We start from the raw sequence: 13,933 nt of genomic DNA on the forward strand, positions 1-13,933 counted from the left end.
ACATTTGAAAGGAAAAAAGCCAAAATTGAAAGTAGAAGACTGGAAAATGATATGCAAGGCAAGTATTAATGAAAAGAAAGCTAATGTAGTTCTGTGTCCATCAGCTGAACAAATTTTTTTTTTTTTACTCTAAGTGCATGATTTGGAAATCATTACATAATGATAAAAAAATTCATCAGCAAAATATAACAATTCTGCACTGGTAAACACTAATAACATGGTCTCAAAACACAAACAGCAAAATTAACATAATTCCATAGAGAAATGAACAAGTACACAAAAACACTGGGAGATTTTAAACTCTTGTTTCATATACTGACATCAGACACCAAGTTCCTAGGAATGGTTATAGTTAGCACCTGTAATCCAATAGTGTACAAATGAAACCTGACAAACTGATTATAGTAATTTTGCATAATTTGGATATTGTCTTTTGTTAGTTATAAGGTTGCAAATGTTTTCCCAGTACCCTGTTCTTTCACATTTTTCTTTCTCTTTCAATTATAATTTATGCTTTTTGTATCTGAGGAATTCTCCTTACAAGCATACATTTGAAATCAGATACATACAGTGATCTAATTTCCCTACTGTTTGTAATAGTGTAATAGTGAACACGTAAAAGTAATCTACACCTGAATTAATGTATCTACCCACACCCATCACTGGAACTAATGCATACTACCAGCTTCAGGACAGTGGACCACCAGTGATGGTGATTAGGGGGATGCAAAGCAAAATACGTTAAGATTACCTGTTAAATCTGGGTGGTAGATATAAGGTTATTTGTGTATATGTTTCAAATCTTTCATAAGTTTAAAAAATTGCTTAGAAAGATCTTCCAAATTATGCCCTGAGATGTTACAAATAAGCACTCCTCCCTACAACAATCACTACTTCCACCCTATGCTGTGAAGCCTCTTTTGGGGTCACACTATGTTCTAACCACTCACAAATGTCATGCACAACACTGATAAAGTTACAAAGATGAACAAAACAAGGATGAGAAAAGAACGAAAAGGAGAAGACTCCAGACGCTGGGGAAGCAAGACTAACTAGCAGGTAGCATACCATAGTGGTTAAGAGAAAGGCTCCATCACTGCTTTGCTTTGTGAGCCTGGGCAATTTATATTCTAATGTAACTTATCTGGGTTTCACTTTCCTCAACTGTAGCACTAGTATGGACTCCTTCTATGAATTGAGCATTAAATAAAACAATGTACAGTTGACCCCTGAACAACATGGGGGTTTAAGGGACAATAGCCTCCATTTAGTCAAAAATCCTCATGTAACTTCTGACTCCCCAAAAACTTAACTACTAATAGCCCACTGTTGACCAGAAGCCTTACTGATAACATGAACAGTTCAGTGACATATATTTTGTATGTTATCTGTATTACATACATAAAAATAATAAAGCCAGCCAGAGAAAAGAAAATGTTATTAAGAAAACATAAGGAAGACAAAATATGTTTATAGCATTATATGTAATTACTTTTTAAAAATTCCACATATAAGTGGACAGGCACTGTTAAAACTCGTGTCGTTCAAGGGTCACCCTCACAATGCTTGGCACATAGCAAACACTCTTAAGAGAATCCCTTAACGTAACAGCTATTAGCCCTGGCCGGTTGCTCAGATGGTTGGAGCATCACCCTGTGCACCCAAAAGTTGCAGACTCAATACCCGATCAGGGCACACACGTACATTGGGGGTTCTGTCCCCAGTTGAGGGCACGTGGGAAGCAAATGATTAATGTTTCTCTCTAATGTCTCTCTCTCTCTCTTTCTCTCAAATCAATAAGCATATCCTGGGGTAAGGATTTTTTTAAAAAATTTTAAAAAATAACAGCTATTAGATAAACCACAAAGTAATGAGAACTATTTTCTATAGGCAACTATGAAGGCAATTCCCAAGTTAAAAAGAGGTTTTGAATACTGGGAACAATGCTGGAATAAGCTAACAAACTTCTAAAAGAGCATGAAAAAAGAGCACTTGTGTGCAGTTATTTACATTACATACCACTGGCTGCATGCTTACATGGTCCTATAAGCATCTCAAATACTGCATTTACTTTACATTCTCAAAATGATTATATTTGATTGTTGGCACTATCTTTAATTTCCAAGTGAGAAAAAGGTTTTAAAACTGATTAAAAACCTAAAACACAAACTACTGAAGATTTTGATTACCACATCTTTTAAAATCTAAATTCCAACTTCAAAAATATAATTAAATAAAAAACAAAACCCTCATACTTCTGTACAAAAAAAGAACATCTTATATAATTGAAAAACAGTCTGAAAAATGTCAAAGAAGATTTTAATCTGTAGATAGGAAAACACGTGGCTTTTTAAAAAGCAGATTAACTTTAATTGGGTCAAGTATACCATAGTTATTAAGTTACATGGACAGCCAAGAGTTTTATGATTTAAGTTCCAAGTTCCATTATTCTCAACTTTTTCATTTCTAAAATGATTTAATGAACATAAACATGGTATTTATAGGATGGGAAAAAATTATAATTTTCTACTTACATTTTCATTTTTCAAGATGAGTTTCAGGATTGCTTCTCTTTGTTTTAGAGCCTAAAACCAGGATAATTTCCAGTTAGTTTTAAATAAATAAATAAATAAATAAATAAATAAATAAATAAATAAATAAATAAATATCGACTAGGTTTCCTAATGTTTCTTCCTTCCCTGCGAACTACCTGACAATTGCTATAGGAAATGACAGAAACTCTGACAGAGGTTACGGAAACTAGTGACTACCGTAATTACCTGTGGTTGTCCTACTCAACTGTGTCTTCGTATTCTGACTCCCCAACGCCTAGAACAACATCTGGGCGATGATAACATGCCCTTCAATGTTTCTTCAGTGAGTAGATGAATACCTATGACCACCAATGTCATTCCTCTACTGCTCTGCAACCCCTTTCCTTCATTTAGGAAACTTCTGAAAACACCGCTGCCATAAAATTTCTACCAGTAATTGAAGAGATGGCAACAGTGCCCCTTCAGTTCCTCCGCTTTAACATGTAACTTCCATATTCACTAATTTACATAAGTGAATTTTTATTTAGAGTCAATGTATACTTGTTCATACGCTAGTATGCTTCCCCCAATGATGCTTCATATACTAGAGAATAAAAGCTGTTATAGAATGTTACATACAGTAAGTATAAATGCTTTTAAGAGCCATTATGGCTAAAGTCGTCCCTGTTCCCACAACCATTGAAAAAACAGCCAATTACAATGAATATCAAATCAAATGACCTGAAAAACAAAATCAAACTCCACTGTTTCTGTAACTTAAGTATATTACATATGAAGGTGAATTTGGTGTATTAGGTGATCATCAAAAACTATTTATTTAAAAATAAACATTTAACTTAGAGAGGAGTTTTAAGGTAAGGTTAATCATACAGTTTGACATCATACAGTTATGCAATTAAAAAAAATACCATCTTCTCTAAAAACAAAATGAAAAGAGGATTACAAAATCCCAGTTTCTACATCAACAGTACTCAGATTTACAACAAATCTGTTAAACCTTTTACAACTTGTTTTGATAGCTCACAATATTAAACTAAAACTTTAGTGAAATGTACTTTCCAGGCTGTGTGGCCTGTGTTCTACACTGCTGTAATCTACTTTGTTTTCTGTTGGACTACAGGCAAAGATTCTATCAATGTACTCTTCGTCTTTAAACAACTGAGGTAAACTAATTTTCCGTGAAAATGTTCTGATGTCTAATTAACAAAATAAAATCAAAATTTTTGCTTGAAGCATAACAAGTTCATCTAAATCTGGCAGAAGTCTACCTGTTCAGTCTCATCATCTACTTTCCTTGATGTCCTAACTGAACTACCCAGAATTGCAGCTAAACATGAGCTTCCACACCTTCTTGCCTTTATCCATTTTGGTAGGAAAGCCTTTTCTTGCCTCACTTCCTATTAATTTCCTACCATCCTTCAAAACTCAGCTGGATTCTGTAAATTTGATAAACTCCTCAGACAGAATTATTAGTTTTCATCATCATCTCAGGTTCTCACAGTTCTTTAAACATGCCTTTGTAAAATACATTTTACGTTACTTATTTACTCTGACTACACTGCAACACAGAGTTTTTTGAGGACAGGGACCATGTTCCAGTCATCAGAACTTCACTGGTGTCTGATAAATATTAATGCTCAATAAGTGTTAGTCATAAAAAATAAATTGTATAGTCTCCTACATCAAGTTTAAAAATTTATCTTCATTGATTTTTCAGGTTAACTTTCTAATGTAGTGGTTAAGTATCTGTGTACTCTCAGAGGAACCAGAGGTTGTAGCTATAGCAAATAGTAGACTGGAGTAATTTTATAGAGGCTGCAACCATGGATCTTCAGGGAACAGGTTTGCTTCCACAAACTGATTTCATAAGCTGCAGATTATAAGGTGGGAAAAATAATTTTTAGTGGGAGGTTGTATATAAATTGCAATATTTTTACTTCAAAATTTGAAGTAAATATATTTAATTCAAAATTTGACAGAAATAGTCCTAGAAGTTTATCTACGTAGCTATACATGTAACATGTTGATTGTACAGCACATCTCTTCTATTACTAACCATGTTTTCTTTCTTTCTTCTTCTATCTAAAGGCAGAGAAAATTCAAGTTCTGAGTATTCTGTACAAAGATCAGAGTATTAATAAACTATAACCATCTACTTGAAGGTAGTTTTTTACTAATAAAGGAATGCTTGAAAGAAGTTAGTACTAGTTCAGCATCACCCTCACATTCCTAGTAAGTTAAAGTGTAATAACTTAGCTACTGGCTAATCATTAATCCTGTCAAAGGAAAGCACCGATTACAACCATCAATAATTAATCAAATAAATACTAACTGTTTATCCTGTCAGGCTCCAAAGCCCCCAATCTCATCTTATGCTAAACCAAAACTATAATTTAGACTTTTGTATGTATCTTCCATAGATAACTTGCTACAGTCCAAAGAAAGCCACTGAAGTGGTCTAGGCAATCTTAACACAAGTATATACTTTGAGGAGAAGCAAATAATACTGATCTTAGGGGGAAAAAAGAATTAAGAAAAAGCAAGAAAGAAAGTAGAAGAAGCAATTATGTGGATTCTTGCCCCATTCCTTCCCTGCCCATCATAAATAAGTACTACTTTTTAAAAAATCATTCCCTTCTTGAAATCACAGGTAAAGACCTTAAAAAAGTGAATATTTCACTGTTCATAACATCCATCAAAACCACTTACAGGCTGGTTGATATGAAATCTTGTAGGCATTCTTCTCATGATAGCTGAGTCCAGATCCTGAGGACGATTAGTAGCTCCCATCACTATGACCTAAATAGATAAAGAAAACAAAGGTGTTAAGTCCAACAATAATATTCCTTTTAAGTTTCCTTAAAAGGAATTTCTATTCCTTCTAAGCCCTTTTATTAAAGGGCTTAGAAAATACAGAAAATTAAGTAGCATTTAATCTTCTATAGGAAATCTGATATTAATCCAGTATTTATTACTCAAATACTTGCAGATACAAATCAAAGTTAATCCTAAATAGATCAGGGGAGAACAAAGCTTGTCAGATTTTTCTTTTTTAAATTATTGTAGTTTGCAAAATATGGTTACTCAATGGCTACACACTGAACAATTGAAAGCCACTTATGTTATGGCTTAGGGATACATACAAGGGAATATTTCAAGCCCCTTGATGATGATATTAAGGAGAGAATCATTCCCCCTAAGTCTGAGGATGCTGGTAATAGTAACAGATATGTACTTTTTCCTCTACATTTCACGTCATCATCTCACGGCATATATTAGCACTACAGAGGACATCTTCTCAATGCTAATAAAACCTCAAGCAATACAACTTCAAACAAGAGCAAAGGAATGAAAGTAATAATCAAAATTCTGGTGACCCCGCCAACCTCTGGGTCAATATCACTTATTTATAAAGGATGTAGAAATGAAAAATCAATACAAAGACAAAGATATAAAAAACAAGTTTATTTCTGAAGGGCTTCAATATTACCATGACTGTTGATATTTCTATATGACCCAGTAACAGCACACATCATTAGCTATCCAAAATGAAACTTACTGGTATTCTAATGGAAAGTTTTATTTCTTTAATATGATTTTATTTTAGCCTAAGAGGTCTTAGGTTCTATTAAATCTTGTATTTTACTTGTACATTTAATAATATTGAGGAGCCAAATTACTTTCAATTAACTGTGACAGGTTGCCACCTAGGGGGGAAAAATATAATTACAAATACATATTTGACAAAATGTTAGTTTTACAATGCAATTTTGTGTTTGGGTTAACACGTATGCGAGAAACGTATTTATATGTTTTACGTTGACTGGTAGTAGAACACGTGATAAAAACTACCCACAATGTGTTAAGTGTTCATAAAAAAATCAAAATATTAATGCTCTTATCTGTTTTCTTTATTGACTATCTGCAACTCCATAAAATTAATAAGGAAACAGTCTACTAATGTAAAACCAAAAAAGTCTTAAAGTGATCAAATGAACTAACTGCATAAGATAAAGGCTAAATATAAGTACATTTTGAGATAGAGTGTGTTAGAAGAGATAATCGAAGTGACAGGGAGGCACACTGAAGACTGATTGTGTTAGGCAGTAGAGGCTCACAAAAGGCACTCTAGATGAGGCAGTACCTGACAAAAACTGGAACCAGCCTGTATTTTAAGAAACATTCTAACTAAACAAACAGCCTAAAACAACACAAAACACCCCCAGGATGGAAGATGGAATGCTTAAAATTAGGATCAAGAACTCCAAATAAATCTAGCATAACATGGTCTAATGAATACATATAGGATAATAACTGATATTCGTTATGAAAAATCAAGAGTGAAACTACTTGAAGTTTCACTTGAAACAATTTTTTTAAAGATTTTATTTATTTACTTTTAGAGGGAAGGGAAAGAAGGCAGGGAGGGAGAGAAACATCAATGTAAGAGAGATGTATCAATCTGTTTCCTTTTGCACGCCTCCAGCTGGGGACCTGGCCCACAACCAAGGCATGCGCGCTGACTGGGAATCAAAATAGCCACTTTTCAGTTTGTAGGCCAGCATTCAATCCACTGAACCATACCAGCCAGGGCAAGAAGCAAACTTTAATGAATGATTTTAAGAGGCAAAAAAAAGTTACCTTTACATATATATTATCTTTATCTAGTGTAAATGAACTAAAATTCAAAATGGGAAACCACCACATAATTTTTTAGTATTTAAGCAACAAAATTAATGTGCCTCATAGGTATTAGTTGAGACTTCTAAAAATCTTTATGATGAAATATCAAGATAAACATTTATTATTTCACATTTAAAATAATTGGATCTAAATTTATGCCTTAAAACTTTATGTCGATGACTATGTTAAAACACTATTATCTTTTATGTCTCATGTCTGTCAAGATGAAGAATATGTCATCAGCTAACTTAGACTTCCAGTAGCGGTGACAGGTTTAATGAACCATTCAACTCTATTTGTTTCCTTTGTGGCCTTAGCAGACATACAAGAAAGCTTGCTGGGGTACCAGGCTCCATCTACAGTAATAGAACAGATAATTTTAGAGAAAAACTAACTGGTTCATATCAAAGAAGAATATGTCTAAAACTGTTATTCAAATGCCAATTCTAACCCCCTTGACACAAAAAAATGGTAATAAAAATTGTTGCTGGAGTTTAATGAAAAAGTAACATCTTTACTTGTTCCAATAAAAACCTGTCATAATGAAAATAGTAAGTACTATTAGTGTGATGAGGAACTATGGTTCTGAAATTCAATTTCAGGTTGTTTTGTATCAGAACCATGCCACGGGGCTCTGAATATAGTGGCTCTGGAATATGAACTTCATCCAGTTGTCACTTTTTCCTTCGCTTTTAAAATTATAATCTGCCCTGACTGGTGTGGCTTAATGGGTTGGGTGTCGTCCCACAAACAGAAGGGTTGCCAGTTAAGATTCCTGGTCAGGGAACATGCTTGGCTGGGTCGCAGGCCAGGTCCCTGGTTGGGGTCATAAGAGAGGCAACTGATTGATGCTTCCTTCTCTTATCCATTGATGTTTCTGTCCCTCCTCTTCTTCCTCCCTTTCCCTGTCTCTAAAAATAAATAAAATCTAAAACATAAAAACAAAACTGTAATAGAATAGGATATAATATTAAACTATTCTCTCTTATATGTCCTAAACTATTCAATTTTCTAAGTACTTTAAATTCAGTTGCTTAGGAGGATGTTAGTTTTAGGAAACCTGTAAACTACTCCCAATGAAGAGACTTACTAGAACCAATTATTAATAAAAATAGTTTCTATTAATGTTGTATAAGTTTATCTGTTATACTTTCTTCTCTAATCATCCAACAAACACTAAGGCAACTTTCCTTTAATGAAATTATATTTTCATAAAGGTGATATAGAAAAAGGGCATGTGGCTTTATTTTCCTCTTGAAAATAATATGTTTACTACTTTTGATTTATGGTAATGTGGTGGATATAGAAGATCCTTTACCCCTCTGGCCCCAAACACACACATATAATGAAGTATTATTTTATTTACTTACTTACTTATTTATTTAGAGACAGAGGGGAAGGGACCTGGCTAGCAACCCAGGCATGTGCCCTGACTGGGAATACAACCATTGACCTTTCAGTTTATAAGCCAGCACTCAATCCACTGAGCCACACCAGCCAAGGCAAATAATAAAGTATTTTAAAAACTCATAAATTAATCAACAAATCTGCAAGAAACTAAAGGAATTAAGCTGAGGCCAGTAATGAAGCCTATGCATAAGGGAGGGAAGCAAGGGTAGAAGCTGACCACATTATGAAAATGTACAGATCTTAGAGAGTTGGGTGTGCACAGGCCAGAGAGCCTGATAAGAGCGCACCCTACATAAAGCTGTACTCATGAAGTACAACAGCTTGAGAAAAGTGGCAAAATATTAGAAAACCCATTCAGCAGAGTCAAGCCTTGATTCTGAGAAAGATATAAAAAAACATACACCCACATGAAATCCCAGAGATTTCATGGTTCTTGGTCAGCTCACACAGATCTACATGAAATCCCAGAGATTTCATGGTTCTTGGTCAGTTCACATGGATCTTGGGCCTAAATTTACCTATTTGTGTTGGGGAAAAAATCTGGCAAAAGACAAATACAAAATCCTCTTACAGCTACCAATCTTCAACGTAGGTTCCAAAAATTCACACACAAAGTTATTCTACCAAATACAGTTTTTCCCCCCATGAAATCACAAAACACTCTAGGACATAAACACCATAAACTCAAACAAATGACAGACACAGATACACAAAAAGTCACGTTAGAATTTTTTTTTAATTTTTTTTTATTGATTATGCTATTACAGTTGTCCCATTTGCCCCCTTCACTCCCCTCCCCCTGCCCACCCTCTCCCACCCACATTCCCCCCTTTAGTTCATGTCCATGTGTCATAAGTTTTTTCACTTCTACATTTCCCACACCATTCCTGCCCTCCCCCTATTTTCTACCTATTGTCTATGCTACTCATTCTCTGTGTCTTTCCCCCCCTCTCCTCCTCCCACTTCCCTGTTGCTAACCTTCCATGTGTTCTCTATTTCTGTGGTTCCGCTCCTGTTCTCCGTTTGCTTAGTTCGCTTTTGTTTTAGGTGTGGTTGTTACTAACTGTGAGTCTGATGTCTTTTTTTACTGTTCATATTTTTTATCTTCTTTTTCTTAGATAAGTCCCTTTAACATTTCATATAATAAGGGCTTAGTGATGATGAACTCCTTTAACTTGGCCTTATCTGAGAAGCACATTATCTCCCCTTCCATTCTAAATGAAGGCTTTACTGGATAGAGTATTCTTGGATGTAGGTCCTTGCCTTTCATGACTTGAAATACTTCTTTCCAGCCCCTTCTTGCCTGCAAGGTCTCTTTTGAAAAATCAGCTGACAGTCTGATGGGAACTCCTTTGTAGGTAACTGTCTCCTTATCTCTTGCTGCTTCTAGAATTCTCTCCTTCATTTTTATCTTGGGTAATGTAATTATGATGTGCCTTGGTATGTTCCTCCTTGGGTCCAACCTCTTTGGGACTCTCTGAGCTTCCTGGATTTCCTGGAAGTCTATTTCCCTTGCCGTATTGGGGAAGTTCTCCTTTATTATTTGTTCAAATAACTTTTCCACTTGTTGTGTTTCCTCTTCCCCTTCTGGTACCCCTATAATTTAGATATTGGAACGTTTAAAGGTGTCGTGGAGGTCCCTAAGCCTCTCCTCATTTTTTTGAATTCTTGTTTCTTCATTCTTTTCTGTTTGGTTGTTCCTTTCTTCCTTCTGGTCCCTTCCATTGATTTGAAACCCAGTTTTCTTTCCATCACTATTGGTTCCGTGTGCATTTTTCTTCATTTCACTTATTGTAGTCTGCATTTGTTCATCTAATTTATGACCAAAGTTCACCAATTCTGTGAGCATCCTGATCACCAGTGCTTTGAGCTGTGCATCTGATAGGTTGGCTATTTCTCGGTCGCTTAAAAAAATTGGCTCGGAGGCTTTTAACTCTGTTTGAGCCATCTTTTTTATTTTATCTTTTTCCTTTGGTCTGGTGGTGCCTGTTACGTATGAGGGGCGGAGCCTTAGGTGTTCACCAGGATGGGGCACCTCAGTCGCTGGGTTGTGATGTTGTATGTGGGGGCAGGGTCCGAGAGGGAACAATGGCACCCGCTCTGCTTTCACCAGGACTCCAGTCCCCCTTGCCACTTCCCACAAGCAAACTGGTCCCTCTGGTGCTGGCTCCTGGGTGGGTGGGCTTGTGCACTCTCTCGGACTCTGTGGGTTTCTCCAAGGAGCCTCCTGCGAGGCTGAGAGAATCTCGCGACCTCAACTCCCACAGGTATTTTCAGTCGGTGCCTTCAGGCTTTGTTTCCTGGCGCTGGGTCCCTGGGTTGTGCGTGTTGCGCTGCCCGTTTTCACTTAGTTTGTCTGCATGCGAATGTGCGGCTGCAGACAGCCAGCTGCCTTGCACCCCTCACTGGGTCTGCTTGTTGCCTCCCACGCCCAGGGTCTGCCACCAGTCCGTCAGCTGCCCCTGGGCTTCTGGGGTCCACCAACTGTGGTCTGCGTCTTGCCTGCACGCGTCTGCCAGCCACCCATTTTTCCTGCCAGTACCTATCAACCCCGCTCTGTAGGCCTCCGACTCCGCCCCTCCTTACTGGACTGGATGTATGGTATTCAGATTTCCGTTCGGTTCATTTCTCTCTGTTCTGGTTGTTTTTTGCTTGTAAATTTTTGTTCTCCTTAGTTTTGGTTGTGCAAGGAGGTACAGTGCGACCACCTATGCCTCCATCTTGGATCCTCCACATTAGAATTATTGAATATTGCCTTGGCTGCTGTGGCTCAGTAGATTGAGTGTTAGACTATGAACGGGAAGATCGCTGGTTCAATTCCCAGTTGGGACACATGCCTCGGTTATGGTCAGGGTCCCCAGTTGGGGGTATACAAGAGACAACCACACACTGACGTTTCTCTCCCTCTCTTTCCCTCTCCCTTTCCCTCTATCTAAAAAATAAATAAAATAAAAAAAAAAGCATTATTGAATATAGATTATAAAATATGTTAACATGTATAAAGGAATAAAGGAGTAATAAAAAATCACATTCAAATATTTTTATAGTAAATATATACAAGGTATTGTTATAAGCACCTTACTTCTATTAATTCCTTAAAAGCCTACAATAATACTGAGGTGGATAATATTTCCCCCTTTTTACAAATATTAACTCCTTCTACTGATAGAGTGAATTATACAATTTGGCCAAAGTCACACAGCTAGTTGATGCCAGGGCTCTGGATTTCTAATCCAAGAGGAAACATGAGTTTCATGAGGAGCTCATGAAAAAGAATATGACAATCTTGAAAAAGAATCTAAGGAGATTTTTAGAACTAAAAAAGTTAATGACTGAAATAATATACACAATGAAAGGGTTAAATAGCCGAAGAGATCCAAATGAATTTATAATTATCAAATTAGAAGAGGTAAAGAAATTCCCTAGATTGTAGTACAACAAAGGAAAGAAAACATGAAAAAGAAGTTAAAACACATGGATTGTAAAAAAGGTGCATCAATCCTTGTATAAAAACACAAGAATTATAAATAAACTGGTACTACATAGGAAGAACACACGAGGAATAGAAAAGAAACAATGTTTGAAGTAATCATCTTTTAGAAGTAACACAAATGTGATTCTAAATACTTTTTTTTAAATGGCAAAAACACATTACAAAGTAGAAAATACCAAATAAAGAAACAAAACAATATTGTTAACTTTTTCAAAACTTTTCCAAGAGATATAAAAAGAAAAAAAAAAAAACAGTTCTAGAGCTTCCATTTTCAGCAATATGGCAAAAAACTAAACATGCCAGATAGTTTTTTTTAATTTTCTTTTAAAATGAATTATTGATCCAGCAAGAAAGTATAAAATATTCACAGGTGAAGAATTAAGTGAAAACGAGAATCCAAAGAGGTAAACTGAGTAATAATAGCAGGTTTTCTCTGTGGGGGAACACCAGGGTGCCTTAATTTTGGCTTTCACGGCTCTGGAGCAAAGAGAGGCAAAGCCTAGGACAGAAGACTGTCTTAATATAAAACTGGACATCTACAGGAAAGTGCACATAACAGGAAGTGAGAAAGTGTGTATGTTTCAGGTAACTAATTAAGATAGTAAAATAAAAATAAGATAAGTAACTTAGGAACCGAGAGTAAAAACTGTAAGAACTTATGGCAAGAGTCAAAAGAAACATCCCAGAGCCACTGTCACTTCCTCTTCCTTGGCATAATGGTCCTAAAAATTCCAAGGACAGACTTCACTCTGGGTTTTTCTCCTCTGCTACATTTGTTTAAGGCACTGAGGTAGTCTCTTAACATTTTATTAAAGATGAAGCCCTCAAAATAAATGAAAAAAAATATATATATATATATAAACCATGTTTTTTCAAATAAATTTAATTATGAAGAAGACTTCTGTAAAAAAAGCCAAACATTGCCTATTACCACCACCACCACCACAGAACAGGTTTAAGGCACATTTCTTTCACGTACCTGACAGCTGTGATCCGTGTCCAAACCGTCCCAGAGACTCATAAACTGAGCTTTCATCATGGCTGTAGCTTCATGGTCAGAACTTGAACGGTTTCGTAGAAAGGAGTCTTAGAAGGAAAAAGTTTTTAGTGTTAAAAATTAATAAATTATTTACTCTTTATATAATTTGAAATCATTTAACCTAAAGCTGACAACTTCATGAAACATTACAAGGAAAAGGGTTCAACTATGCTTTTTTACACATTATTCTGATATAACAATCTTGACAAATTATTGGGCACATTTAAAAAACCTCAATTCACAATCATTTCTTTCCTAAAAATACATTTATGCCAACATATGTAATAGAAGTAAAGAATCTGGTACTGAGAGGTTGGAGAAGGGCCAAGCAGCATATCTTGGAGGAAAATCTATGTGCTGTGGACCTAACTTTCCAGATTATCTGCATTCTTTGTGCTCTTAATTATGTGGTGACATTATTTTCCTCACACTTTCCCTGGTAATAAATAAAATGACATTAGAATATGTCAAAACACTATTAAGTGGGAAAATGTAGGACAGAAAATGGTTTAAAACATACAAGATAGCATGCATGTATATAATGTTATACCTGGTAAAAAAATGCAGATTAATTTGGTTATTGCCCAGTGATAGACTTAGGAACAACTTTAATGTACTGTTTTGGATTATTTTGTCTTCAAAATTATCTACAATAAACATTAAATACTTTTAAGAAGTATGGAAACATTTTCCTCCTACAATGAAAAACCTCAAAAGTGGTACCTACTAAAAATAAAAAGATGGCAGAAATAA

General features: G+C 35.6%; 1 protein-coding gene across 2 annotated transcripts in view; it reads right to left on the reverse strand.

The window, feature by feature from the left end:
- Positions 1 to 13,933, reverse strand: part of ATAD1 (ATPase family AAA domain containing 1) — a 40,001-nt gene that overhangs the window by 5,504 nt on the left and 20,564 nt on the right. For both annotated transcript variants that reach the window (XM_045853835.1, XM_045853836.1), the window contains exons 6-8: positions 13,121 to 13,227; positions 5,265 to 5,354; positions 2,535 to 2,585 (exon numbers count right to left, since the gene is read on the reverse strand). In XM_045853835.1, the coding sequence (XP_045709791.1) occupies positions 2,535 to 2,585; positions 5,265 to 5,354; positions 13,121 to 13,227 (248 nt within the window). The remainder of the gene's footprint in view (positions 1 to 2,534; positions 2,586 to 5,264; positions 5,355 to 13,120; positions 13,228 to 13,933) is intronic.

This window comes from Phyllostomus hastatus, unplaced genomic scaffold (assembly GCF_019186645.2).
Source record: "Phyllostomus hastatus isolate PE091 unplaced genomic scaffold, TTU_PhHast_1.1 phas_scaffold_1066, whole genome shotgun sequence".
Taxonomy (NCBI): domain Eukaryota; kingdom Metazoa; phylum Chordata; class Mammalia; order Chiroptera; family Phyllostomidae; genus Phyllostomus; species Phyllostomus hastatus.